The 26,884-nt window shown below is 48.0% G+C and overlaps 1 protein-coding gene across 2 annotated transcripts in view; it reads right to left on the reverse strand.

Moving 5' to 3' along the window:
• LOC106613844 (A disintegrin and metalloproteinase with thrombospondin motifs 10) overlaps positions 1–26,884 on the reverse strand; it is a 41,996-nt gene continuing 15,112 nt past the window's right edge. Inside the window, exons 8-25 of one of the 2 annotated variants that reach the window (XM_014216511.3) lie at positions 25,561–25,604; positions 25,044–25,149; positions 23,726–23,872; positions 23,424–23,565; positions 22,654–22,761; positions 22,424–22,569; positions 21,910–21,973; positions 21,445–21,547; positions 14,085–14,218; positions 12,186–12,309; positions 8,682–8,762; positions 8,328–8,491; positions 8,107–8,233; positions 6,807–6,936; positions 6,421–6,625; positions 5,984–6,160; positions 1,987–2,161; positions 1–1,889 (exon numbers count right to left, since the gene is read on the reverse strand). In XM_014216511.3, the coding sequence (XP_014071986.1) occupies positions 1,780–1,889; positions 1,987–2,161; positions 5,984–6,160; positions 6,421–6,625; positions 6,807–6,936; positions 8,107–8,233; positions 8,328–8,491; positions 8,682–8,762; positions 12,186–12,309; positions 14,085–14,218; positions 21,445–21,547; positions 21,910–21,973; positions 22,424–22,569; positions 22,654–22,761; positions 23,424–23,565; positions 23,726–23,872; positions 25,044–25,149; positions 25,561–25,604 (2,287 nt within the window). In that variant the 3' untranslated portion in view covers positions 1–1,779. Of the gene's footprint in view, positions 1,890–1,986; positions 2,162–5,983; positions 6,161–6,420; positions 6,626–6,806; positions 6,937–8,106; positions 8,234–8,327; positions 8,492–8,681; positions 8,763–12,185; positions 12,310–14,084; positions 14,219–21,435; positions 21,548–21,909; positions 21,974–22,423; positions 22,570–22,653; positions 22,762–23,423; positions 23,566–23,725; positions 23,873–25,043; positions 25,150–25,560; positions 25,605–26,884 lie in introns of both variants that reach the window. The other variant, XM_014216510.3, reaches the window with a different exon arrangement.

Below are 26,884 nucleotides of genomic sequence, written 5' to 3' on the forward strand. Positions count from 1 at the left end.
TTTATTAACAATGCGCCATATTTATTCACTTTAATATGTTAATTTCAATGGTTGTACATGGGGAACGGGGGAATGTTTCTGTAGTAATTAAAGCACAGTACATGTCTGTAACAATAAGCATCTGAAAACAACAAACAATATTGTCCCTAACATTTGATAAAATGGTTTGCCTCTGAGGTCACACCATGACCAAAATGGTTCAAAATAGAAAATAGAAAATGTTGTTTACATATTTAGACCGTCAAATAAGACAGTATGTTTTATTAAAACAGTTTTGTTATGGTTTTTGTGAGATAGTAAATTATCAGTCAGTGTGCTGACACCCAGTTTTATAAGAGACTGAATGTTTGGTAACTTATGGCTCTGTCCCATACTGAGTTACTGTAGGCAAGGAAATAAAGGGTTAACTTCTCCTCCTCTTCTCACAAACTGACATAGCACTATTTCTTTAGCACCAACCTCAACAAAAGCACTTTATATTCAACAGAATGACAACAAATAACCACAATAATTAGCTAAGAAATAGCACCATTCCAAAGCACCATCAGGAGAGTAATAACAACCTAGTTACTCCAATAGAAATCAGAGCGGACATATTGCAACGGCTGGTTCTGGGTGTGAGCTCAGTAGATGGATGGATGTGTAAAAAGGCCTTCACTGTACATGCAGCATATTAAAAACCGAAGTGAACTGGTTGACCATTAAAGGCGCAGCAGGGCCATGCTATCAGACAGAAGGACCACTTAAGACCAGAGGACATGTGAGGGTCTCTGTTCCGATCGAATCGGTTGTTGGAAGTGGTTCACTCAGTGATGGACACTTTTCCACTCACTGTATATGTGACTAGTACAGAGACCCATGTAGCATTTTTCACATTGATGAGGCAACGGTGCATTTGCCTGTATCTAAATGTGTACAGTAAGGGCTACAGTATGAGAGATGTGTTGAGGTTAGCTGCTAGACGTGAACTGAACCGACCATTGACCAGCCCTTGCTGGGTCCCATAAAATGACAAGACAGTGGTGAGTAAACGGTTATGAACATAGACCGGACCGTGGATGGAGAACCTTAGTGTTAAGTAGAGTCGTCGAGACAAGTCCCAAATAACTAAACTAAACAACAGTATCCTTATGACTAGCCATACTTTGTGCAAATCAACCCCTTTTCAAAAAGCATAATATTAATAAGAATTCATAAAGATTTAGTTCTGAGACAAAGCATTGACAAGATAACATAGAAGACCACAGGAGTTGACAACAGCCACCAGATAACTAACATTTACATTTGGTAAGTGATAAAGTATCAGGTCAATTTCATTTGTACAGTGTAGATTGTGTACACATAGAACAACGTCTGTAAATATACAAGTAAAGGTCCGTATGGACAGTGTCTCAGGGTAAGATTGGGCCACTTAATAAAAAACAGAGAAACGTAACTAAGCTGAACAGAGTACTTTGGCCAGTCCTGTGGCCAGCATGGCAATGGTAGTAGCACCAAACACTAATAAGGATATAAGGACATAGAAACAGAGGTATCCCAGCAGCCCATCTGGTCTTCACAGCAGTGCCCCCACAGCTGGTATCAGTTAGGGCAATTTCAGAGTGGGGGATAAAAGCACAGTTCGCTCTCTCACCCTCCCCTGATGTCAGAGAGGCTGCTCTGCGGTGCGATGGCTTGTCAGTCCCTCCCCCTGTGGAATGTTGAGCTCAGGCGGTCTGGTCTGGTCCCGCTGGGGATGACTCTGAGTATGGGTCTGGTTCTCACTCACTGGATCAGGGGTCAGTGTCCTTGGCAGGTCTTACAGCACATCTGTCTAAAGTAGGGGCGGCTGCAGAACTTAAACCTGAGCACTAGGGGGCAGTACGCCACTGTGTTCACATCTTTACACTCTGGAAGGGAAAAAAATATATAAAAACATCTTAAATGGATATTAAGCTGGCAGGAAAATATACTGAGAAGGTAATTAATACAGAGTTGAACTTTGACCTTCAGGGTCACCCTCAGGGATGTCCATGGGTAGGCTGCTGAGGTCACATTTGCTCTTGCACTGCTGCATGGCTGCCGGGCGCAGGAGGTCTGGGCACTCATTGGACGGCTGGCCGGTGTGTACAAGACACTGCACAGAGCGCATCTCCTGACCCAGACCACAATTGGCTGAGCACTGACATAGAACAGAGAGAGGGAGAGAGAGAGAGAGAGAGACAGGTCACAAAACTAGGAGGACGTAGTAAAGACGGACAATAGAGCACTTACATTTATTTATTTATTACCCCTTTTTCTCCCCAATTTCGTGGTATCCAATTGGTAGTTACAGTCTTGTCCCATCGCTGCAACTCCCGTACAGACTTGGGAGAGGCGAAAGTCGAGAGCCTTGCGTCCCCCGAAACACAAACCAGCCAAGCCACACTGCTTCTTGACATAATGCCTGCTTAACCCAGCCACACCAACTTGTCGGAGAAAACATGGTACACCTGGCGACCATGTCAGCGTGCATTGCACTCGACCCACCACGTGATGGGACAAGTACATCCCTGCCGTCCAAACCCTCCCCTAACCCGGATGACACTGGGCCAATTGTGCGTCGCCCCATGGGTCTCCTAGTCGCAAACCAGGATCTCTAGCGTCACAGCTAGCACTGTGATGCAGTGCCTTAGACCACGGCGCCACTCAGGAGGTCTACTATACAAATCTAAACAGGAAAGATTAACATTGTCTCGTATTTCCTCTTCACTTCAATACATCAATCAGTCAAGGACCTACATAGACTACATGGCCAAAGGTATGTGGACACATGCATGTCGAACATCTCATTCCAAAATCATGGGCATTAATATGGAGTCGGTCCCCCCTTTGCTGCTATATCAGCCTCCACTCTTCCGGGAAGGCTTTCCACTAGATGTTGGAACATTGCTGTGGGGACTTGCTTCCATTCAGCCACAAGAGCGTTAGTGAGGTCGGGCACTGATGTTGGCAATTAGGCCTGGGTCACAGTCGGCGTTCCAATTCATCCAAAGGTGTTCAATGCTGTTGAGGTCAGGGCTCTGTGCAGGCCAGTCAAGTTCTTCCACACCAATCTCAGCAAACCATTTCCATATGGACCTCGCTTTGTGCACAGGGGCATTGTCATGCTGAAACAGGAAAGGGCCTTTCCCAAACTGTTGCCACAAAGTTGGAAGCACAGAATCGTATAGAATGTCATTGTATGCTGTAGCATTAAGATTTCTCTTCCCTGGAACTAAGGGGCCTAGCCCGAACCATGAAAAACAGCCCCAGACCATTATTCCTCCTCCACCAAACATTACAGTTGGCACTATGCATTAGGGCTGGTAGCAGTCTCCTGGTTTCCGCCAAATCCAGATTCGTCCAGTCGGACTACCAGATGGTGAAGCGTGAATCATCACTCCAGAGAATGCGTTTCCACTGCTCCAGAGTCCAATAGTGGCGAGCTTTACACCACTCCAACCGACGCTTGGCATTGCGCATGGTGATCTTAGGCTTGTGTGTAACAGCTTGGCCATGGAAACCCATTTCATGAAGCTCCCGACAAACAATTATTGTGCTGACGTTGCTTTCAAAAGGAAGTTTGGAACTCGGTAGTGAGTGTTGCAACCGAGGACAGACAATTTTTATGCGCTGTGCGCTTCAGCACTCAGCAGTCCCAATCTGTGAGCTTTTGTGGCCTACCACTTTGTGGCTGAGCCGTTGTTGGTCATAGACGTTCCCACTTCACAATAACAGTACTTACAGTTGACCAGGGCAGCTCTAGCAGGGCAGAAATTTGATGAACTGACTTGTTGGAAAGGTGGCATCCTATGACGGCGCCACTTTGAATGTCACTGAGCTCTTCAGTAAGGCCACTCTACTGCCAATGTCTATGTGCTCAACTTTATGCACCTGTGTGGCTGAAATAGCCGAATCCACAGTTATCTTTCTCTCTCGCTCGCTCAAATGTTAAAGCACCAGACATAATACATTTCCTACTACAGTCGGTCCTACTACTGCGACATTCAAATGTTAAAAAATGTATCTGAAATGCAGCCATACACATCAACAACCGTTGTTTCATATACAGTTGAAGTTGGAAGTTTATATACACTTATGTTGGAGTCATTAAAACTTGTTTTTCAACCACTCCACAAATTTCTTGTTAACAAACTATAGTTTTGGCAAGTCGGTTAGGACATCTACTTTGTGCATGACACAAGTCATTTTTCCAACAATTGTTTACAGACAGATTATTTCACTTATAATTCGCTGTATCACAAATCCAGTGGTTCAGAAGTTTACATACACAAAGTTGACTGTGCCTGGATACAGCTTGGAAAATTCCAGAAAATGATGTCATGGCTTTAGAAGCTTCTGATAGGCTAATTGACATAATTTGAGTCAATTGGCGGTGTACCTGTGGATGTATTTCAAGGCCTACATTCAAACTCAGTGCCTCATTGCTTGACATCATGGGAAAATGAAAAGAAATTAGCCAAGACCTCAGCAAAAAAATAGTAGACCTCCACAAGTCTTGTTCATCCTTGGGAGCAATTTCCAAACGCCTGAAGGTACCACGTTAATCTGTACAAACAATAGTACGCAAGTATAAACACCATGGGACCATGCAGCCGTCATACCGCTCAGGAAGGAGACGCGTTCTGTCTCCTAGAGATGAATGTACTTTGGTGCGAAAAGTGCGAATCAATCCCAGAACAACAGCAAAGGACCTTGTGAAGATGCTGGAGGAAACTGGTACAAAAGTATCTATATCCACAGTTAAACGAGTCCTATATCGACATAACCTGAAAGGCCGCTCAGCAAGGAAAAAGCCACTGCTCCAAAACCGCCATAAAAAAAGCCAGACTATGGTTTGCAACTGCACATGGGGACAAAAGGTCGTACTTTTTGGAGAAATGTCCTCTGGTCTGATGAAACAAAAATAGAACTGTTTGGCCATAATGACCATCATTATGTTTGGAGGAAAAAGGGGAAGACTTGCAAGCCGAAGAACACCATCCCAACCGTGAAGCACGGGGGTGGCAGCATCATGTTGTGGGGGTGCTTTTCTGCAGGAGGGACTGGGGGACTTCACAAAATAGATGGCATCATGAAGGAGGAAAATTGTGGATATATTGAAGCAACATCTCAAGACATTAGTCAGGAAGTTAAAGCTTGGTCGCAAATGGGTCTTCCAAATGGACAATGGCCCCAAGCATACTTCCAAACTTGTGGCAAAATGGCTTAAGGACAACAAAGTCAAGGTATTGGAGTGGCCATCATAAAGCCCTGACCTCAATCCTATAGAAAATGTGTGGGCAGAACTGAAAAAGCGTGTGCGAGCAAGGAGGCCTACATACCTGACTCAGTTACACCAGCTCTGTCAGGAGGAATGGGCCAAAATTCACCTAACTTATTGTGGGAAGCTTGTGGAAGGCTACCCAAAATGTTTGACCGAAGTTAAACAATTTAAAGGCAATGCTACCAAATACTAATTGAGTATATGTAAACTTCTGACCCACTGGGAATGTGATGAAAGAAATAAAAGCTGAAAGGAATAATTCTCTCTACTATTATCTCTACTATTCTGACATTTCACATTCTTAAAATAAAGTGGTGATCCTAAAACATTTTTACTTGGATTAAATGTCAGGAATTGTGAAAAACGGAGTTTAAATGTATTTGGCTAAGGTGTATGTAAACTTCTGACTTCAACTGTAGCTTAATAACACAAGATAGATATTGGTCTCCACTACGACATACAAGTGTATCCAAAATGCAGCCTCAGGCTACACCTAAACTATAGCCTACTGTAGTCTATCAAAACTAATTTCCTGTTAGAAATTATTACTTTTTTAATAACTAAATCCTGCTGCTAAAGGATTATTTTACTCCTGAGACAAAACTGGTGAAATTAATATCCTACACCTGTAAAAGGTCTAGTTGAATGAGAGCAGAGTTCAATACAGAGCAGAGCCCATGTTAACCCCAGCCTTACCTCTCCCCAGGGCCCTGTGACCCACATGGGGGGTGGGCAGCGCTGCAGGTTACAGCGCACCCTGGTGGTGGGACGTCCATACTTGGGACACTGGGACTCTGGCAGTGTGTCTCCACTCTCCCCCCTCTTACACAGAAGGACACGGTGCCTGAACCCTGGACCACAGCTGGGATTACACTGGTGGAGAGAGAGGGATGAGAGTGAGAGAGATGAGGGAGAGGTTATTCAAATCAGAGCTCCAGCCTCTATAGCCCCAGAGTACACCAGAGACCAGTACATAATCCAACCAGCAGGTGGCATTGGTTACACACAGAAATGTTGCATAGGTACAGAAAGTGTCGAGGTAAGCAACTTCTCTCTGTTTCTAAAAATCTCTAGATTCTGCTTGTTAGTTTAAAAAAAAGTTGGATAGGCTTATGGGGGTATTTTGGGTGTACCTCTGACCAGTTCAGGGCCAGCCACTCTGGGGGGCAGGTGTGGTTTTTGCAGGGCTCAGTGAGGGGTGGTCGTGGGGGGGTACAGGCGCCGTCGTCCTGCACCTTCTCCTCTGTAGGAGAGATCTTCCTCTTACAAAGCACCTCTCTGGTCCTCAGGCCCCCGTTACAGCTACGACTACACTCAGACCACTCCCCAGACCACCAGCTGTGGGAGACACAGACAGACAGGGCTTAGTTCAGCAGGATCTCATACTCTCACACTCCCACACACATGTGCATACACACATACACACATGATAGGTAAACACTTATTCTGCATATATAGTCATAAGGGCCCAATCAGAGGAGCTCCACACACGCAGTGGGACAGATACATTGACACTCACCTTGGGGAGCATGGCTCAGAGTTGCAGCCTCGCTTCTTGTCTTTGGGTTTGCTCTTCTTGTCACAGAAGTGGTTGTAGACCACAGAGTGATCAGCTTGCTTCTTACACACTACCTGCTGGATCTGAGCACCTGACAGAGAGAGAGAGAGAAACACATTATAAAACAGCGAAAACTCCTTTGATCATTCATCTGATGCAGCTCACGCTGTGTGGCTCAGGTAGTAGAGCACGGTGCTTGCAACGCCAAGGTTGTGGGTTCAAATCCCACAGTGGACCAGTATGAAAATGTATGCTTTCTACTGGATAAGAATGTCTGCTAAATTGTGTAGAACTTGTACAAGCACTTCTCCTCTCGCTTGTTTTGCTGACATTAGGGTCAAGGAAATGTGCTTTTAAGCAAAGTAAATGAGTTTATATCAAGCTAGTTACTTTGGATAATTTACCCGCAACAGAAAGAAAGCAAAAGAAAGAGTGTGTGTAACTTGAAAGTTGGCTTCAGCACGAACTCCTGCAGTTCCACAGTACCTCTGTTCATAAACATCCCATTCCCATGTTTCCCCAGGGTCAGTGTTACGTTAGGTTTCACCAACCCCACAGTACCTCTGTTCATAAACATCCCATTCCCATGTTTCCCCAGGGTCAGTGTTACGTTAGGTTTCACCAACCCCACAGTACCTCTGTTCATAAACATCCCATTCCCATGTTTCCCCAGGGTCAGTGTTACGTTAGGTTTCACCAACCCCACAGTACCTCTGTTCATAAACATCCCATTCCCATGTTTCCCCAGGGTCAGTGTTACGTTAGGTTTCACCAACCCCACAGTACCTCTGTTCATAAACATCCCATTCCCATGTTTCCCCAGGGTCAGTGTTACGTTAGGAAAACTCTCAAGCCAACAGGGGATATGCACTGTGAGTTTTTTATGTACCAGCGTGTGTTTGTGTGTGTGAGAGCGGGAATATGAGAAAGCCGTTGAGAAAGTGAGGGTATGCACTGTGTAAGTTTACTAGAGAGGTCAATAGACTGTCTATATAGAGGACCCAGCCCTGCCCAGCAGCTAAATGGATCAATAGTAAAACACAATGGGTGTGTCATGACGATCATGATGCTATTTTTAGCCTCAATAATATGAAATGAACATAGGATAAGAGATTGAACTACATGAATAAAAGGCTCTGTGTACATTTCTGAATCAAATAATATCAATCAATCAATCAATAAATCAATCAATCAATCAATGAGCAGTGATAGAGCCAGAGAAGAGTACAGTACAGAGTTATAGAGCCAGTAGTGGTGGTACCCCCAGCGCAGAGTGCAGAGCAGCGGGACCAGGATGTGTAGTGCCAGGCGTATCCAGTCAGAGGGTCTCTGTTGACTGGAGGGTTGAAGCGGTAGTGGATCCCTGGGTTCTCGTCCCTCACCAGCACCTACACACACACCAACACATACGTATGTCACGTATGGTGTTCCATAGAATAATTACTGTTACACACACAATAACACACACAGCTAGGCCATTACCATGACGATGAGGGTCATGTTGGTGGGCCCCAGGGCCTCCAGGGTCTCAGGCTCATCAGTGGGTCGGCGGTAGTGGAAGGTGGTCCCTGCGATGTCGAACCTACGAGGGGTGTCGATGGTCAGCTTCCCATTGATGAAGTACTGGTCCCCTTTACTCTTCAGCACTAGAGCAGAGAAGGAACGAGAGGATGTCTGACTGAAAACGTGTTATATGTTCTAATAGTTCTAATAACAGCATTACTGATGTGCCGATGCACTTACATTTTCATTTCAGTTTGAGTGTGAATGTACACTATAGAATCCAGCATGACAGAATAACACATTGTGTGAGACAGAAGAGACATGAACTCTCACCTAGGTAGTTGAGGGAGACGTTGAGCTCCTGAATATGAATGAAGGTAGATCCTTTGGGGATTCTGACCACCTCTTCATAACCTGGGATCACACACACACACACACACACACACACACACACACACACACACACACACACACACACACACACACACACACACACACACACACACACACACACACACACACACACACACACACACACACACACACACACACACACACACACACACACAGAGAGAAAGAAAGAAAGAAGAGAAAGGCAATGTGGAAGTTTTATTTACTGACATACTGGAGGGAGAATGATGTATAAATAGTGTTTTACTCTGTGGGACTTCAATGGAATAAACAGAGCCTTCGGATTCCAACCAAATTCCTGGGCAGCGTTCAGTAACCATGTTTGAAGCCAGGCTATGCTGTCCAGCCAGCCACCACAGCCCTGTAAATAACTTCAGTCTCACAAAAAAAATAATAATTTAATAATCCATTCCAATGGTGCGACCGCTGAGGAAAGGAGAGGCTTGACTTTTGACCTCTCTCTGGTGCAGCAGTCAGTGCAGTGAGTAAATTCAGTAACCCGGGTCTGTACTTGCGGTTCCTGGCAGCTGGAGAGGGAGAGGTTTTTCTGTTAATAATCAGGGGCCTATGTGGTAAAGAGAGAGCCAAAGAGCAATAAACCCCTGGCCCTCAACCCCTGAGTAACCCTCCACCACAGACAGACAAGACAGACAGACAGACAGACAGACAGACAGACAGACAGACAGACAGACAGACAGACAGACAGACAGACAGACAGACAGACAGACAGACAGACAGACAGACAGACAGACAGACAGACAGACAGACAGACAGACAGACAGACAGACAGACAGACAGACAGACAGACAATGAAAGAAAGAGGATAGACTCAACAGATGAAGAGAGGAGAAAAAGAGAGAACCTAGAAAGATAGATGAGAAAGCATCTCAGACCTCAGATGGGAGTAGTAAGGTTGCAGAGGCAGGGGAGAATATGGCACCATCATGACTCTTAGGTGTGAATCTCTAGATAGAACAACATGCTCAAAACACCAGCCCATCTGCTGTACTGCTTGGTTAGTGAATGACAACAAACCCCATTTAAACCCTCCTGGGAGTGAGGATTGGTCTGCACCTCAGAGACATAAAAAACCCTGTAGACATGACTGCTCTGTGGGTCGTAAATCAGCCAGGAGCCAGAGTGTAGGCCCAGGCTAAGGCTGTTGCTGAGCCGGCCAGTGTGGTCCCAGCCACCGAGCTGCGGCCACCCCAGGAGGGTGTGTCCACTCTGAGGGTTCCAGAAGGGGGAGGTAAAGGGGTGGAGGGAGAGGGCTTAGAATAAACCTGTCCGGCTTTGTAGGCATACCACTCACACAACCCACACCTAAAACTGCCTGCCACGTGCCCCCAAACGGGCACAAGAGAAACCCCTCACACTCCTTCCTCCCCACAGCCTTCCTCCCCACAGCCTTCCTCCCCACAGCCTTCCTCCCCACAGCCTTCCTCCCCACAGCCTTCCTCCCCACAGCCTTCCTCCCCACAGCCTTCCTCCCCACAGCCTTCCCGCCAGTGGAAAAGAAAGTCCAAGGTCTCCATATTGTGGTGGCAGAATTTCAAGGGAGCTGTTGTAACTTCTCAAGGGATATGTTCAGTGTTGGAATGTGATGTTATGCCTTCCATAGACTCCTGGAATGTCTGCACCCTGACACAGGGCAACTGTTCTGGAACTGTTGATGTGTTGAAAGAACTGTTGTTCAAACAATATGATAGTATGATCACCTTCCACTAAATAAGGGTGGACATGAAAATATTTATTCCTTGAGTTCTTCCTTGTGAAATCAGAGGTGGATCTCCCCTGTAGCTGCTTGTATTAAATGGTTTTCTATAATATCATTGAATAGTCTCTGCCTTAATCTTTGGATGGAATTTTCCACAACATTTGGTGCTGTGACCCGGATGAGAGTGACCTGACTTTTTGATCCGGTTCGCTCGGCTTGGACTCAAGACTTCCCTCTGGCCACAAAAATTAGTAAGAGACCTTATTTAAAAATCTCTGAGGGATTTTCCAGCCGAGCCTTAATGGTAAAAGATCTCGTCCTCCTCATCCACAAAATTTAGGGGTTCAATTTGGCAGAACTATTTTCCTATAGTAATGAATCTCACCGGTGGTAGGTAGAACCTAAGGAAACTGGTTCAGGGATCTAAGGAAATTGATCCATTGTATTACAATCACATGTAGAATCTATGGAAATTGGTTCAGTTGATCTAAGGAAACTTATCCATGGTTAATATTGATCAATAGTGGGTATTCGGAGTTTGACCGCACTTTAAAGTATTCTGAGTTTGACTATCCTTTAAAGCCCACATAATCACACGATAGCCTACAGGAAAAGTATTCGGAGTTTGACTGTACTTAAAAAGAAACAATATTATTCAAGTGTTTTGAGAAGGAATTAGGGTTAGTGCAGTATCATGTACCTGCAGGGTGACGTTACCCACGGCTCTCTAATAGGACAGAGGACCACAAGCCTTCCAACTGTCACTATGATGGAATGATGGAACCGAGACCTCTGGAGTGTCTATAGGCTGAGCCTACCACAAGCCCTCGACAACAGCTTGGTTTTCTTGGAGATGGTGATGGCTAATTCTTGTGCCTGGCGTCATCTGTAAGCCTGGCTGGGCTGTATCAGTTTTCCCCTGACATGTTTCCACAGAATTAATCACAAACCATTAATCAGGGCCAAAGTGTTTAGACTGAAATAGGTACTGAAATAAAAGGTCATTATGCACCTACAGGAGGGAGAGAGGGAGGGAGAGGGGTTGGCAGGGCAAGATGTTCACCAGTAACTCTATATGATTAACTGGTACAGTATGCAGATCATGCAACTAGAAAGCTTGCATGTGAACAGATAATTATACATTACTTTCAAAATGTCTGAGGTCCCCTAACTCACATTGCAAGGCAGTAGTCCAACACATATTTAGCTCTTGTCAGAATCCAAATGCATGCACACATTGTTTGAATTTCCATAAAACAATTTGGTTGCATAATCTCTCTCGATGGATGTCTCGAACTTAACTAAATCTCATTCTCAGAACGTTGCTGGAGCTCCCTGGTCCAAAACACAGGCCCTTTCTTCTTTCACATTTTATTTGTGTTTTTCTTTTTTATTCCCAAGGCTAATTGAGAGGTATGTGTTATTGGCCTGTTCTAGAAGTGGTGTTGGAGGGAGCAGAGAGTTTGAGGACAGAGAAACGCAGCAATCAGGGTCTTTTAAAGAGAGAGACATGTCCTGTTGCCAAGTCTTGGAACAGAACAGTCCCCCCAGTGTCTGTCTGTCCACGCCTGCCCGGCCTGAGAGAGGGGCCCACTGCCACCCTAACTGTAGAGACCATCATTGTGCAGTAAGCATCAAAGAATGGGGTTAAGATTCCTTCCTAGCAGTATTGTGGTGAATAGACTCCTGCTCTGTATACTAAACTGTACCTCCTTCAGGCAAGGAGTCATTGAAGACGCCCTCTATGGCCTCACAGTTGCTCCCGTCACCCCCGCAGATACGGCAGCGGTCCTCCCGCACATCCGAGCCCAGGATCCGGTCACAGCCCACGTGCTGCAGGGAGACAAGGGCCACAGATCAAAGGGTGCAGGCAGAGGCACACAGACACAGACACTAGCCTCTATGGAGAGCAAAGCAGAACGCACACTGTCCTTTCAGCAACAGAAGTGAGGCTGATTGAAATGTTTCCCAGGTGCCTAATGAAAATACTGACACCACAGGATGTCAACAACATACCCTCTCTACCTACAGGAAACATTCCTAAGACACAACCTGTACTAAGCTGTGACATACACACGTACCGCACCAGACATGCCACCAGGGGTCTTTTCACAGTTGCCAAATCCAGAACAAGCGTACAGTATTATATAGAGCCATTATTGCATGGAACTCCCTTCCATCTCATATTGCTCAAATGAACAGCAAACCTGGTTTGCCTCTCCCCTATTTGACCTAGATAGTTTGTGTGTATGTATTCATATGTAGGCTACGTGTGCCTTTTTAAAATTGATGTAGTTTTGTCCTTGAGCTGTTCAGGAAGAGTAGCTGCTGCTTCGGTAACAGCTAATGGGGATCCTAATAAAATACAGAAAATACCAAATAGCAACAGAAGGTTCAAGCCAACACAAATGTTGGTCTAAATTAACTCCTGCCCTGTACAGTAACTCTAACATGTGAATGGATGGATGGAGCAACCCTGGGGCACTTTAAACCCTGTTGACCCAGGCAAGTCCAGGTTCCATTAACTATCAATGTGGAAGCTATTTCCCCTTAGTAATAGCAGGACTTGTTCCAGGCCGGGCCCTGGCCCTTCAGTTCAGACTGGGCTCTGAGCCGTGTCCCCTGGTGAGCCTGGGCCAGGCCAGGCAGCCTGCTGCAGCCTGCGCATGTGTTTCCAAGCACACACACATCTTGCTCTCTGCTCCCGCTCTCTCTCCACTCACTCTCCCTCGCTCGCTTCAAATCAATCCCTTACTCTCTGGATCCTAACCACCATGAGGCTGCAAACAATACTTACATTTTTCTCCTCACTGTTTTCGCCTTTTTATATGCACCATAAATATAAGAGAGAGACTGGAGACGGGAGGAATGGGAAAGAACCTGGGAGATAGAAACTGTGAGAAATAATGAGAGAAGGAGAGTATGATAGGGAAAGAAACAGCGAGTTCTAGAAATTAAGAGATAAAGAGAGGGATGAGAAGGAAGAATGCCAGAATATGATAGACCGAGAGAGAGAAAGAGAGAGAGAAAGAGAGTGAGTAAGAAACAGAGAGTGAGTGGGAGAGGGGCTGAAGTGAATATGTTTAGCAGCCAGCAGTGCAGCCAGCTGAGCTGGAGGGTCACTGAGTTCCTGCTACACAGAACAGAACCAAGGAAGAGAGGAAAGGAGAATAGTTGATAAACAGGCTCCTCTCTCAGTCTGGACGAGCCCAGAGACTTCCACTCACAACCCCCTTCATGTGCCCAGGCCCTGAGACAGCTCCAAACAAAGCCCAAGAGAGGAGAGAGGGATGGCCGTTCAACTGCCTAATGAAATCTAGCTCTGCTCCACATAGCTGCAGGAAACCACAAAACAACAATTCAGATGTTTTGTGGTTTGGTGTCATTCAGCGAGAGTATTTCATTTTTCCCTCCTCCCCTCCCAGTCCAAAGCCACTCTGCTTCTTGACAGGCTCTGAAGCCATCCAAAAACAACAGAATGGGGGAACAGTCGGTATCGTTTGTGTGAGCAGTGAGCCACACCATCTGAAAGGCAATACTACTTTAAGAAGACAACCAGGAGGAGAGTTAAATGAGAGGAGAGGATAGAAAGGACGGAGCAGTCTCACCTTGCACTCTCCATTCACACAGACATCCAGAGAGTCGTCCCGACATGGGGTCCCGTCCACCACAGCCGGAGCACGCTCTGTGTAGAAGTTATATCCCTCCGCCAGGCAGTTCAGAGAGCAGGACTTCACTCCACCTGGACAACAGAGCAGCACAGAGAAGAGGAACATGAGACAATAGTTCAATACAAACACAAATAGATCCCGGATTAGGTTCTGCAGCAAATTTGGGGTGGGGGGGGGTAACCTAGAAGTACTTAAACCCACAATCCTACGTCTCTTGGTCTACACGTCTCTTGGTCTACACGTCTCTAGGTCTACACGTCTCTTGGTCTACAAGTCTCTAGGTCTACACGTCTCTAGGTCTACACGTCTCTAGGTCTACACGTCTCTAGGTCTACACGTCTCTTGGTCTACACGTCTCTAGGTCTACACGTCTCTTGGTCTACACGTCTCTAGGTCTACACGTCTCTTGGTCTACACGTCTCTTGGTCTACACGTCTCTAGGTCTACACGTCTCTAGGTCTACACGTCTCTTGGTCTACACGTCTCTTGGTCTACACGTCTCTAGGTCTACACGTCTCTTGGTCTACACGTCTCTAGGTCTACACGTCTCTTGGTCTACACATCTCTAGGTCTACACGTACGCCATTATACAAAGAGGTCTTGACTAGATCGCTGGTGTTTTGGCAAGGATCTGACAATATCATCATGTCAGTTTTTAAGGCTGGGTTTACACAGGCAGTCCAATTCTGATATTTTCCACTAATTGGTCTTTTGACCAATCAGATCAGCTCTTTTTCCAATAACTGGGCAAAAGATCAGAATTGGGCTGCCTGTGTAAACGCAAGCTAAGAGCTGTTGGTTTCACAAGTTGTTACCTAATACTCTTGGGTAAACAACAAATACCCAGACTTGACAATACCATCATGTCAGAGGTTTAGAAGGGCTGTGCATTGTTATTTTCATTCATTGTTTGTGATTCTCTTGGGTAAACAACAATATACACTCACCGGATAGGTACACCACCCCGTTCACGAAAATGGATCGCTCCTACAGACAGTGAGTCACGTGGCTTGTTATATAAAGCAGACAGACATCAAGGCATTCAGTTACTGTTCGATTGAACGTTAGAATGGGCAAAACGAGTGACCTAAGCAACTTTGAGTGTGGTATGATCGTCGGTGCCAGGCGCGCCGGATCCAGTATCTCAGAAACGACCACCCTCCAGGGATTTTCACGCACGACAGTGTCTATGATTTACCGACAATGGTGTGACAAACAGAAAACATCCAGTCAGCGGCAGTCCTGTGGGCAAAAACAGCTTGTTGATGAGAGAGGTCGAAGGAGAACGGAAAGAATTGTGCAAGCTAACAGGCGGGCCGCAAACAGGCAAATAACTACGCAGTACAAGGCGCAGTACAACAGTGGTGTGTAGAACGGCATCTCGGAACGCACAACTTGTCGGTCCTTGTCACGGATGGGCTACTGCAGCAGACGACCACACCGGCTTCTACTCCTATCAGCTAAAAACAAGAAGAAGTAGCTCCAGTGGGCATGCGATCACCAACACTGGACAATTGAGGAGTGGAAGAACATTGCCTGGTCTGACAAATCCTTGTTCCTGTTGCGTCATGCTGATGGCAGAGTCAGGATTTGGCTTAAGCAACATGAGTCCATGGAACCATCCTGTCTGGTATCAACAGTAAAGGCTGGTGGTGAGAGGAGCAGCTGTGAAGGTCCTCGATAGGATCCCATAGATGGCTGGTGTTTTGGCAAGGACATGACAATACCATCAGAAATAAGTCAGAGGTTATTGAGAGCTGTATGTTTCATTAGGTGGGTGTCATGTAATACTTTTGGTAAACAACACACACAGTAGCATGATTAAGAGCTAGATTGAGTTGACCAGAGAAGCAGCTGGTCCTCTATAGCAGGGGTGGGAAATTCCAGTCCTCGAGGGCCTGATTGGTGTCACAGTTTTGCCCCAGCTAACACACCTGACTCCAATCATGATCTTCAGTTTAGAATGCCATTTCAAATCAAATCAAAGTTTATTTGTCACGTGAGCCGAATACAACAGGTGTAGACCTTACAGTGAAATGCTTACTGACAGGCTCTAACCAATAGTGCAAAAAAAGGTATTAGGTGAACAATAGGTAGGTAAAGAAATAAAACAACAGAAAAAAGACAGGCTATATAGAGTAGCGAGGCTATAAAAGTAGCGAGGCTACATACAGACACCGGTTAGTCAGGCTGGTTGAGGTAGTATGTACATGTAGATATGGTTAAAGTGACTATGCATATATGATGAACAGAGAGTAGCAGTAGCGTGTAGCCGTAGTGTAAAAGAGGGGTTGGCGGGTGGCGGGACACAATGCAGATAGCCCGGTTAGATAGCCCAGATAGCGGGGCCACTGGTTGGTCGGGCCAATTGAGGTAGTATGTACATGAATGTATAGTTAAAGTGACTATGCATATATGATAAACAGAGAAGCAGAATTTGGTAAACAGATTAACAGAATTTGATTAATCAGCTGTGTTTGCTAGGGATGGAGAAAAAGTGTGACACCAGTCAGGTCCTGGAGGACTGGAGTTTCCCAGCCCTGGAGGACTGGAGTTTCCCAGCCCTGGAGGACTGGAGTTTCCCAGCCCTGGAGGACTGGTGTTTCCCAGCCCTGGAGGACTGGTGTTTCCCAGCCCTGGAGGACTGGAGTTTCCCAGCCCTGGAGGACTGGTGTTTCCCAGCCCTGGAGGACTGGAGTTACTCAGCCCTGGAGGACTGGTGTTTCCCAGCCCTGGAGGACTGGAGTTTCCCAGCCCTGGAGGACTGGTGTTTCCCAGCCCTGGAGGACTGGAGTTACCCAGCCCTGGAGGACTGGTGTTTCCCAGCCCTGGAGGACTGGAGTTTCCCAGCCCTGGAGGACTGGTGTTTCCCAGCCCTGGAGGACTGGAGTTACCCAGCCCTGGAGGACTGGTGTTTCCCAGCCCTGGAGGACTGGTGTTTCCCAGCCCTGGAGGACTGGAGTTACCCAGCCCTGGAGGACTGGTGTTTCCCAGCCCTGGAGGACTGGAGTTACCCAGCCCTGGAGGACTGGTGTTTCCCAGCCCTGGAGGACTGGAGTTTCCCAGCCCTGGAGGACTGGTGTTTCCCAGCCCTGGAGGACTGGAGTTTCCCAGCCCTGGAGGACTGAAGTTTCCCAGCCCTGGAGGACTGAAGTTTCCCAGCCCTGGAGGACTGGAGTTACCCAGCTGGAGGACTGGAGTTACCCAGCCCTGGAGGACTGGAGTTACCCAGCCCTGGAGGACTGGAGTTTCCCAGCCCTGGAGGACTGGAGTTACCCAGCCCTGGAGGACTGGAGTTTCCCAGCCCTGGAGGACTGGAGTTACCCAGCCCTGGAGGACTGGTGTTTCCCAGCCCTGGAGGACTGGAGTTTCCCAGCCCTGGAGGACTGGTGTTTCCCAGCCCTGGAGGACTGGAGTTTCCCAGCCCTGGAGGACTGGAGTTTCCCAGCCCTGGAGGACTGGAGTTTCCCAGCCCTGGAGGACTGGAGTTTCCCAGCCCTGGAGGACTGGTGTTTCCCAGCACTGGAGGACTGGTGTTTCCCAGCCCTGGAGGACTGGAGTTACCCAGCCCTGGAGGACTGGAGTTTCCCAGCCCTGGAGGACTGGAGTTTCCCAGCACTGGAGGACGGGAGTTTCCCAGCCCTGGAGGACTGGAGTTTCCCAGCCCTGGAGGACTGGAGTTTCCCAGCCCTGGAGGACTGGTGTTTCCCAGCCCTGGAGGACTGGTGTTTCCCAGCCCTGGAGGACTGGTGTTTCCCAGCCCTGGAGGACTGGAGTTTCCCAGCCCTGGAGGACTGGAGTTTCCCAGCCCTGGAGGACTGGAGTTTCCCAGCCCTGGAGGACTGGTGTTTCCCAGCCCTGGAGGACTGGTGTTTCCCAGCCCTGGAGGACTGGAGTTTCCCAGCCCTGGAGGACTGGTGTTTCCCAGCCCTGGAGGACTGGAGTTACTCAGCCCTGGAGGACTGGTGTTTCCCAGCCCTGGAGGACTGGAGTTTCCCAGCACTGGAGGACTGGAGTTTCCCAGCCCTGGAGGACTGGAGTTTCCCAGCCCTGGAGGACTGGAGTTACCCAGCCCTGGAGGACTGGAGTTACTCAGCCCTGGAGGACTGGAGTTTCCCAGCCCTGGAGGACTGGTGTTTCCCAGCCCTGGAGGACTGGTGTTTCCCAGCCCTGGAGGACTGGAGTTACCCAGCCCTGGAGGACTGGTGTTTCCCAGCCCTGGAGGACTGGTGTTTCCCAGCCCTGGAGGACTGGTGTTTCCCAGCCCTGGAGGACTGGAGTTTCCCAGCCCTGGAGGACTGGTGTTTCCCAGCCCTGGTCTATAGGATCCCATCTGCAGCAGCAAGCAGAGACAACACCACCAGATTCAGTCTTTTATATGGCATACACGCTGGCTTTCACACCATTTCATTGCTCAAACACATTTACGCAACGCGATTTTGAGCTGCTCTGCTGCTGTGTCGAGTTAACCACATTACACAACGTTATCACAAACACGAAAACAAATCGCTTCCACTTCGCTCTTTATTAGCACTTTCAGCCGTGAGGCCTCTTGTTGGGTGAAGACACAACACAATTACTCCAGCCATTCCCCTCCATTACTGAGAAAACCCCGGGCTGCTCTAACGTGTCTGATGTCCAGGCATGGTATTTTAATGGGCTTTTGGGTTTTAGGTTCGACACAGTTAGTTTGTTCTCCCACAGCTGTAAGGACTCGGGTGCCAAAGACATAGAGGAGAGTGGGGAGGTGGAGGGGCTATAGAGGGGAGAGAGCACAGTTTGGATTACTAACATCAAGAGAACAAGCAGCTGATTGTGATTAAGTCCCCCCTTCAATCCCTCTATCCACACACAGACACACAACCCTTTTGTCCCCTCGGCCCCCTCTTTGTCTGTGCCACCCCTCTACCACCTAAGGTCTGGGACTGATCAGGGCTGTGGGTTCTGAGGCTTTTGGTTTCGCTAACAGCATGGTGGGGTCAAACGCTCACAACAACAAAAACGAGAGGGCGCTAACAGAAACAGTGCAACTCTCAGCAAATTCCCTGGGAAACTGGAATGTGGAAATCCTGCAGACTTGCACAAAAACGGACAGGGGGAGAGGAAAGAGAGGGGGAGAGAGAGGGAGGGGAGAGAGGGAGGGGAGAGAGGGGGGAGGGTGTTATTTGTGCACTGACAGGTGCTCTCATTTATTCCATATTACTGAGCATGCCAGCGACCACACTGAGCTCTCTTACTGGCTGACAAGGCCAATCAATGTCTCAGCACAGAAACGCCAGCACATCTGCTCTATGGGCCGACCCAACACACAACACAAACACGTACACACAATGCAACACACATACAACACAACACAGCCATTGTCTCACTTTACTTACCACCACCCTCTGGTCAACCCAGTTTCCATGCTTTATAACCGGGCCAGGCTCGGTTCACGTGAGAGTTGAAATAAGTGTTAATTGGGCAAAATTCAGGACCAGGCAGGCAGCACAGTGGAACCAGCTGACAGTCAGGACCAGACAGGCAACACAGTGGAACCAGCTGACAGTCAGGACCAGGCAGGCAGCACAGTGGTACCAGCTGACAGTCAGGACCAGGCAGGCAGCACAGTAGAACCAGCTGACAGTCAGAACCAGGCAGGCAGCACAGTGGAACCAGCTGACAGTCAGGACCAGGCAGGCAGCACAGTAGAACCAGCTGACAGTCAGAACCAGGCAGGCAGCACAGTGGAACCAGCTGACAGTCAGGACCAGGCAGGCAGCACAGTAGAACCAGCTGACAGTCAGAACCAGGCAGGCAGCACAGTGGAACCAGCTGACAGTCAGAACCAGGCAGGCAGCACAGCGGAACCAGCTGACAGTCAGAACCAGACAGGCAGCACAGTGGAACCAGCTGACAGTCAGAACCAGACAGGCAGCACAGCGGAACCAGCTGACAGTCAGGACCAGACAGGCAACACAGTGGAACCAGCTGACAGTCAGGACCAGGCAGGCAGCAGAGTGACTTTCCACTGGCCTCCCGTGAAGCCTCTCTCTTAGCCAGGGTGCTCTGGCATCACAGCCCACAACCCCCCAGGCTGTTACCCCCCTGCGAGCTGGGAGAGCAGCCCATAGTCTAACATATCACTTTATGAGCTGTGACAAGTAATCTAATACTGCCACGGCTGTGTACAAGCCAAGTATACCCATTTCCAGGTAGTTCCACTGTTTGAAAAGTTGTTGAAACCCCTTTTGGGCTCTGTTTGTGCTGGCACCGCTGAACCAGGTACAGTATGTGCTGCCTGTGAGGCTTGCAGGTGACAAAGCTGTGGGATAATGGAAAACTCTAACTCCCATGGTGCTGTGCTTTGGCAGGCCTGCCTCCAGTCTGAAGCTAAGCAGGTTTGTAGGCTGGATGGATGGATGGGTGCTGACTGACTTGGGGGGCTTGCTGGAGGAAGGCAGCCTGCAAAAGTTGTTGGACCAAGTGCAACAATGTGGATGGCTTATGCCTCAGAAATGTTTTTATATGACTGCTAAAACACTTTTTTTAATGAACTATCCTTGGCTGTCTGAGCCGAGCCCGATGGTCTGCTAGAGGTGTCCGACTACAGGACAGACAGACAGAGAGAGAGAGAGGCAGCAGAGAGGAAAGAGCAAGAGAGAGGGGGAAAGAAAGCAGGATAGAGAGGGAGAAATAGGGAGGAATGTAGAAGGAGAGTGAAGAAGTGAGTGAGTGAGGGGAGAGAAGGGGGCTGGGATGTGTGATATGGCCCTAACGCAGGGCAGACTGTGGCACAGCTCGTATTTTAACAGCTGCAAGGGATTTCCATTGTAAAATCAGCTGACTTGATGAAAGGAGCACTTGTTGCCTGGAGTTGGAGAGGGCCCCTCTGTAAGGCATTATGTTATTGGACTGGTAGATTAAAGGCAGCTATGTCGTCGAAAGTATTTATATTTCGCATCCAGCGCAGCGCTCATCAAGCACAGGAATTCTAGCCAGACAGGAGATTGTCTGCAGCTTTCCCCTCGCCTTCTCTCTCCCCTTCTCCTCTCCTCTCTTCTTTTCTGCTCTCCCCTCTTCTCTTTCTGGGCCCACAGTCTGGCAGCACTCTCCTGCTCAGCCCTCCCCATGTGCTGCTGCACTATTCTCTCTCGGTGAACTCACAGGCAGATGTGTCAGCTTTCTCCATATCTGCAGACTGTCTACAGACGTTTTCAGCCTGAAATGACCACCGAGCAGACAGAGTGCAGTTCTCTAATGATGTATCCCAGTCTGCTGTGGAGGAGGGTGGGACACACACACTTACTGTACGCACCTCCTCTGTAGGGTTGCCAGGTGTAGAATTTCCCCCGGAAAGGAACGTTGTCAAAATCGGAGCACTGAATCTCCCGGAAATCCTGAGAGCCTGCAGGGCACTCCTGAGACAGACACACAGAGGAGCAGAGATCAGCTCTGTGTCAGTCAAATCTCAGGCTTCTCGACATCAGACATCCACTTTATCCCCTCCCCTGTCTCTTGTCCTCCCAGCAGTCATTTAAAGTAAGACTGAACTCATAGTAGCCTCTACACTCCACCAAACGCACACACGGACACACACATCCACACACACACACACACACACACACACACTGAGGGACTTAGTTCTGGGCTGGGCAGGCTGCTGTTAATTAGGTCAGTCTGAGAGCTGTAGAGTTGGGCCGGGCCAGGATGAGTATGGTGATGGTACTGTAGGCCTCTCAGAGGGAGCTACTTCTCCACTCTGCTCTGCTCCCCCACTCACATCAATATTGCACGATCTGAAGCGCTTCCTCTCTCCCAGACAATACTTTCCACCAATCGTTGGCCTGGAACCAGAAAAGCAGAGGCAAAACACATCTGAGTGCAATTGAACAATAACTCCCCAATCACACTGGGTTCTATTCTCCTCCTGCCTGGCTGGCCTCGCTCTACCACCCTGTTTCAATCTCTGACAGTCTGTCTTTTTATTACTCAGCTATCCAAGTCAATTAGACTAACTCCTCAGTAGAAACACCAGAGAAAAGTCAGTTTGCCACTGTCTATGTTGATATCCTTTAATACGGCTGTCATTGTTGCACGTGGGTGATTATAGTGGGATGTTAAAATGATTGGTGGTAGACTGGCATCTATCATCCTCCACAAACAAGTTAGGAAGAGCCAGCCAGATACAACCCAATGGCTTTACAGTTCTATGGTGGCTGTGAATTTACTGCCTACTGTCCATCCTATGGCCAGAGTTGAGATCCACATCCCCATCCATCTGCAGCACCACTCACCTGGGGCTGTCACAGTGGCGGATAGAGGAGGACACTCCTCCCCCACAGGTACGGCTGCACTCCTCCCAGGGGGTCCAGAGACCCCACCCGCCGTCCACCCCCTCTGGCCGGGTCCCGTAGGCCACACACACCCTCTTATAGCACCACTGTAACACACACAGAAGACTAATGAAATAAAAACTACCCCCCCCCCCCCATTTCTGTTGATCATGGAACATTCCAGTGCTTACCCCTTTCTCTATGGTATTGGTTTGACAGATGGTTCCTTCCGCAGCGGGTATACTGCTGGTGATGCAGCGGTTGCTCTTGCTCATGCACCACAGCTCACTGCAGACTTCCTGCAGACACAGGGAGAGCTGTCAGAGTCTGTCAATTTCAGACCATATAGAGACAACAGGCCCTGATGTGCCCAGCCAAGAGGGCCCACTGACCCGGAGCAGACGGCACCAGCGGTTGGTTCAACTACTTCTGGGCTCTGTGGTGCTAATGTATTTAAGGCTTTTACAATGGCAATAACATATGGCACTGTATTTTATTGTACTGACTGCATAGTATCAATGATAATGACACTATAAAGTACTATTTTGTGCCAGATGTCTGTTCACTCAGCTGTCGGGCCAATAAAATAGACATCTAATAAAAAGATGTTATACAATAAAGGTAGCACAAGACTTGTTCAACATGGGGCCAGAAACCAACGGGACTGGTTAAAAAGAACATGTCAACTCTAGCTAGGAGACAAATAAATAGCAGTAGTGGCCAGAGATATGCCAGAGAGGAGAGGAGACTGGCCTACAAACGGTGGAGAGGAGAAACGCATGTCTGCTCTGGAATAGGGGAAGGCGGGAGAGGACATACGGCGCACATGGTACTGATGGATCAGAAGATTTGTGTCAGTATAATTTCTACATGGTCACACACATAGTACTGAATGGATCTGTCAGCTAAAAATGACCATCCAGCCTTATCAGGTGAGTTAGAAGAGGAGGTGAGTAGGTACCCCGTATTTACACTGCCGAGACTTCACTCCGTACTGGAAGCGGCACTGCTCGTCTGCATCGTAGGCCTGGCCGGGGGCCGTGGTGGGGTACACAAACTCCTGCTTCGGGGGGACGTTGTTGAGGCATGAACCCATACCTGAGCTGTAGGGAAACAAACAGGAGAAGAGAATGAAAACGGGCCCAACAAACATGGACCTCACCCACAATGTACCTAGCTAGTTAATCTATCCACTGTCCACACATAACAAACCCTGCAACTCCCTTTAATATCCTGTGTATTGGAGGTGAGTGTCAGACTCACTCCAGGAAGTTGGTGATGTAGTCTCGGCTGCAGGCGGACCAGACGAAGGGGTTGGTCTTCATGGTGATGTGTGCAGCCATCAGCTTGGCTGTGTCCTGACTGCGGGAGCCACAGGCGTTGCCCACTCCGTCATGGTTCATCCCAAACCTGCAGGGAGAGACAGATGGTACTGCGTTGATATATCTCCTGGGTGACTGAGCATGAGTGAAACAGTTATTGGGGGTATTGGTGATGTATCGAGTAAAAGGACATTTTTTGCTCAAACATCCTCTCCCTGATAAAATCATATTAACACCATGAGTGCGGAACTGGGCCTGTGCAGATTTAACAGACAGCAAAGTGTCTCGGTGCTCTGTTCTCTCTGACACAGACTTCCATGTGCACTGTAAAAGACAAGGCCCACCGTCTAGACAGCCCCAGGGTACAAGCACCCCATCCAGTTCAAAGGTACCTGGACTAGCCATTAGGGGGGAGCACCAATGGGTTTGCCACCTGTGAAAATACCTCTGAGGCCTGTGTCCACACGTAGGTGAACGGCACACTCAATTACTTAGCAAAAATAGTGGACTTTCAAAAATGATACCAAGTCATTGCTTTTGAAAGTAAAATATCAGAGTAAATTTAACAGAATCCTCTTTCATGGCAGGGTATGAAGAGGTTTGGAAATGACAAGCATGTCCAGTGGAGCATGTCCGATGTTACTCAGGCATACGCCTAGATAAATATGTATGCATGAGTAAGTGAGGCAGATCGGCTGGTATGCCAGGCCAGCAAGTAAAACAAAGTGTCTTGGAGGGAAGGCACAAAGACATGCCTACTGCCAGGCCCGGAGGTAGGTCCAGAATGATCTACGGTACCAGCCACACTCGTAACTTGTTCCACTTGTTATAAATATGACAAAGAAAATATAAAGCTATTAACAAGTTGTGTATTGATGGAAATGACTCATGGAGGTAGTTTTGTTAGTTCTCCCTCTGGTACAGCTCTAATCTAACAGCAATCTCACACTGAGGCGGGGCCAGTTTAGCCCAGGTCAGCGCAGGGGTGGGGGGTCTGGGCGAGTTGGGTGAGAGGCAGGGGCAGAAGCCAGGATAGGGGCAGGGTTTCCTATGAGGGGTCACAGGTAACACCAATGAAAGAGTGGTTTATTGAAACAGCCTAGGTCCATAAAGCAGAAGCTGAGCCTAAAGACCAAAGGGTTTGTCAAAGGTGATGAAGGCTAAAACGGTTACTGGGGTCCTGATTGTGTTCCTGGTCAGGGACAACTCAGTGATGAGGGACATTAGGGTGATATCGGTGACGTGGGTGAGCGTCTTACGTGTGTCCTATCTCGTGGGCGATGGTGAAGGCTGTGGCCAGCCCGATATCCTCATTGATACTGCAGCTCCTCTCTGGCTCACACATCCCCCCCACGGGAGCTAGACCTGGGAAAGAGAGACACACAATACTGTCTCTAACATAGCCATACATGTCAATTCACATTCATGCATGCTGAAGCACATACAGAGGTGATACAAGTAAAAATACATACAGTTACATGCTTAACTAAAACCTACAATTCTGCATCTACGTGTCATTTTAAGACTGTGCTAGTCAGTCATGCTGGTCAGTCAGCTGCAGCAGAGATATGGTAGGTAGGTACTTAATAGTGAGGGAGTGCAAAGTCAAAATGAGGGCAGTTTCCTGAGTCACATCCCTCCCCTGGCTGCTCTAGATTATATACAGTCTGACACTGAAGCTCAGTGCTTCCCAACAAGCGGCCTGTGTGTGTGCAGTGTGTGCCCAGGGTTAGCCCTCTCCTGGGCTGTGCAGGCAGGTTTAACCAAAGGTCCTACCTAGGGTTCCACATGGCTTGTTCTTGTAGATGCAGATGTCGTACCTGGGAACAGGAAGGAAAATAAACTGTTTACTAAAATGAATACTCTGGCAGTCAGTGCGTCCACACCCTGACACACACTCACACTGAAACATACACTCAGCAAAAAGCACTCAAACATGTCATCACACACACGAAGACTCTCACACATATACACACTCTCCTCTCTCGCTGTCGCTTTCTCCCTCCCCCCGCTCTCTCTCCCCTTCTCTCTCTCTCAGTGACACTAAGCCCTATGGACACATAGCAGACCTGATAAGTAACTGATACGGTCTGAACAATGGCAGGAAATAAAAGGACGGTTACTAAAAGGATGGTTACTTAATTTTCCATCCCTCTTTGATAAAAGTCTTCATATAAAGAACCTGTTCTCACAGACCAAACATCCCAAGATACTCCAAGCTACTAGGAACAGGGGCCCATGCATGGGCAGAGGAGTGTTTTTCAGTGAGTAGTGCTCAGTTGTATCTCTCTGCATGCAGTATTGTGTTTCCACTGCTGTTTCCCCCCTAAATAGAGTGCCTCACTAAACTGCACTTTGCTTCCTTGGCCCGGCTCAGGGCTGTCAGATTCAAGGCAGCTGTGCTCTGATTCCTTCTCTCTCTCTCTCTCTCTCTCTCGTTCTGTCTCCCTCTCTACATCGCTCTCTCTCCAGATGCTCAGTTGAGCATAACAGCCTAGGTTTCGTCACTCCAGACAGGACCAGACACTAACGCACACTTGGCGAAAATGACAGGCCATGAGGCAAGGAAGGTGTCAGTGAACTCAGAGGCATCTACAGGGCAGAATATGGAGTCAGTTCTTACTAAAACCGTAATCCAAATAAGAATTTGAGCACAATATATTCTGTTTGTCCAATAGACTCAGTGGTGGATCATTAAGGAATTAGGCTAAAGAAGTTTCATTATGTGCATTGTTATCCTCCACATACAACACCCGTTCCTCCAGTCACACTCTGTTAAAGGGACCCAATCCACACACACATCCCTGGGTCGCTCCTCTTTTCAATTCGCTGCAGCTAGTGACTGGAACGAGCTGCAACAAACACTCAAACTGGACAATCTACTCATTCAAAGACTCATGTACACTCTTACTGACAGTTGTGGCTGCTTTGCGTGATGTATTGTTGTCTCTACCTTCTTTCCTTTTGTTCTGTTGTCTGTGCCCAATAATGTTTGTACCCTGTTTTGTGCTGCTACCATGTTGTGCTGCTGCCATGTTGTGTTGCTACCATGTTGTTGTCATGTCGTGTTGCTGCCATGCAGTGTTGTCATGTGTTGCTG

This window comes from Salmo salar, chromosome 10, assembly GCF_965601325.2.
Source record: "Salmo salar chromosome 10, fSalSal1, whole genome shotgun sequence".
Lineage (NCBI taxonomy): Eukaryota > Metazoa > Chordata > Actinopteri > Salmoniformes > Salmonidae > Salmo > Salmo salar.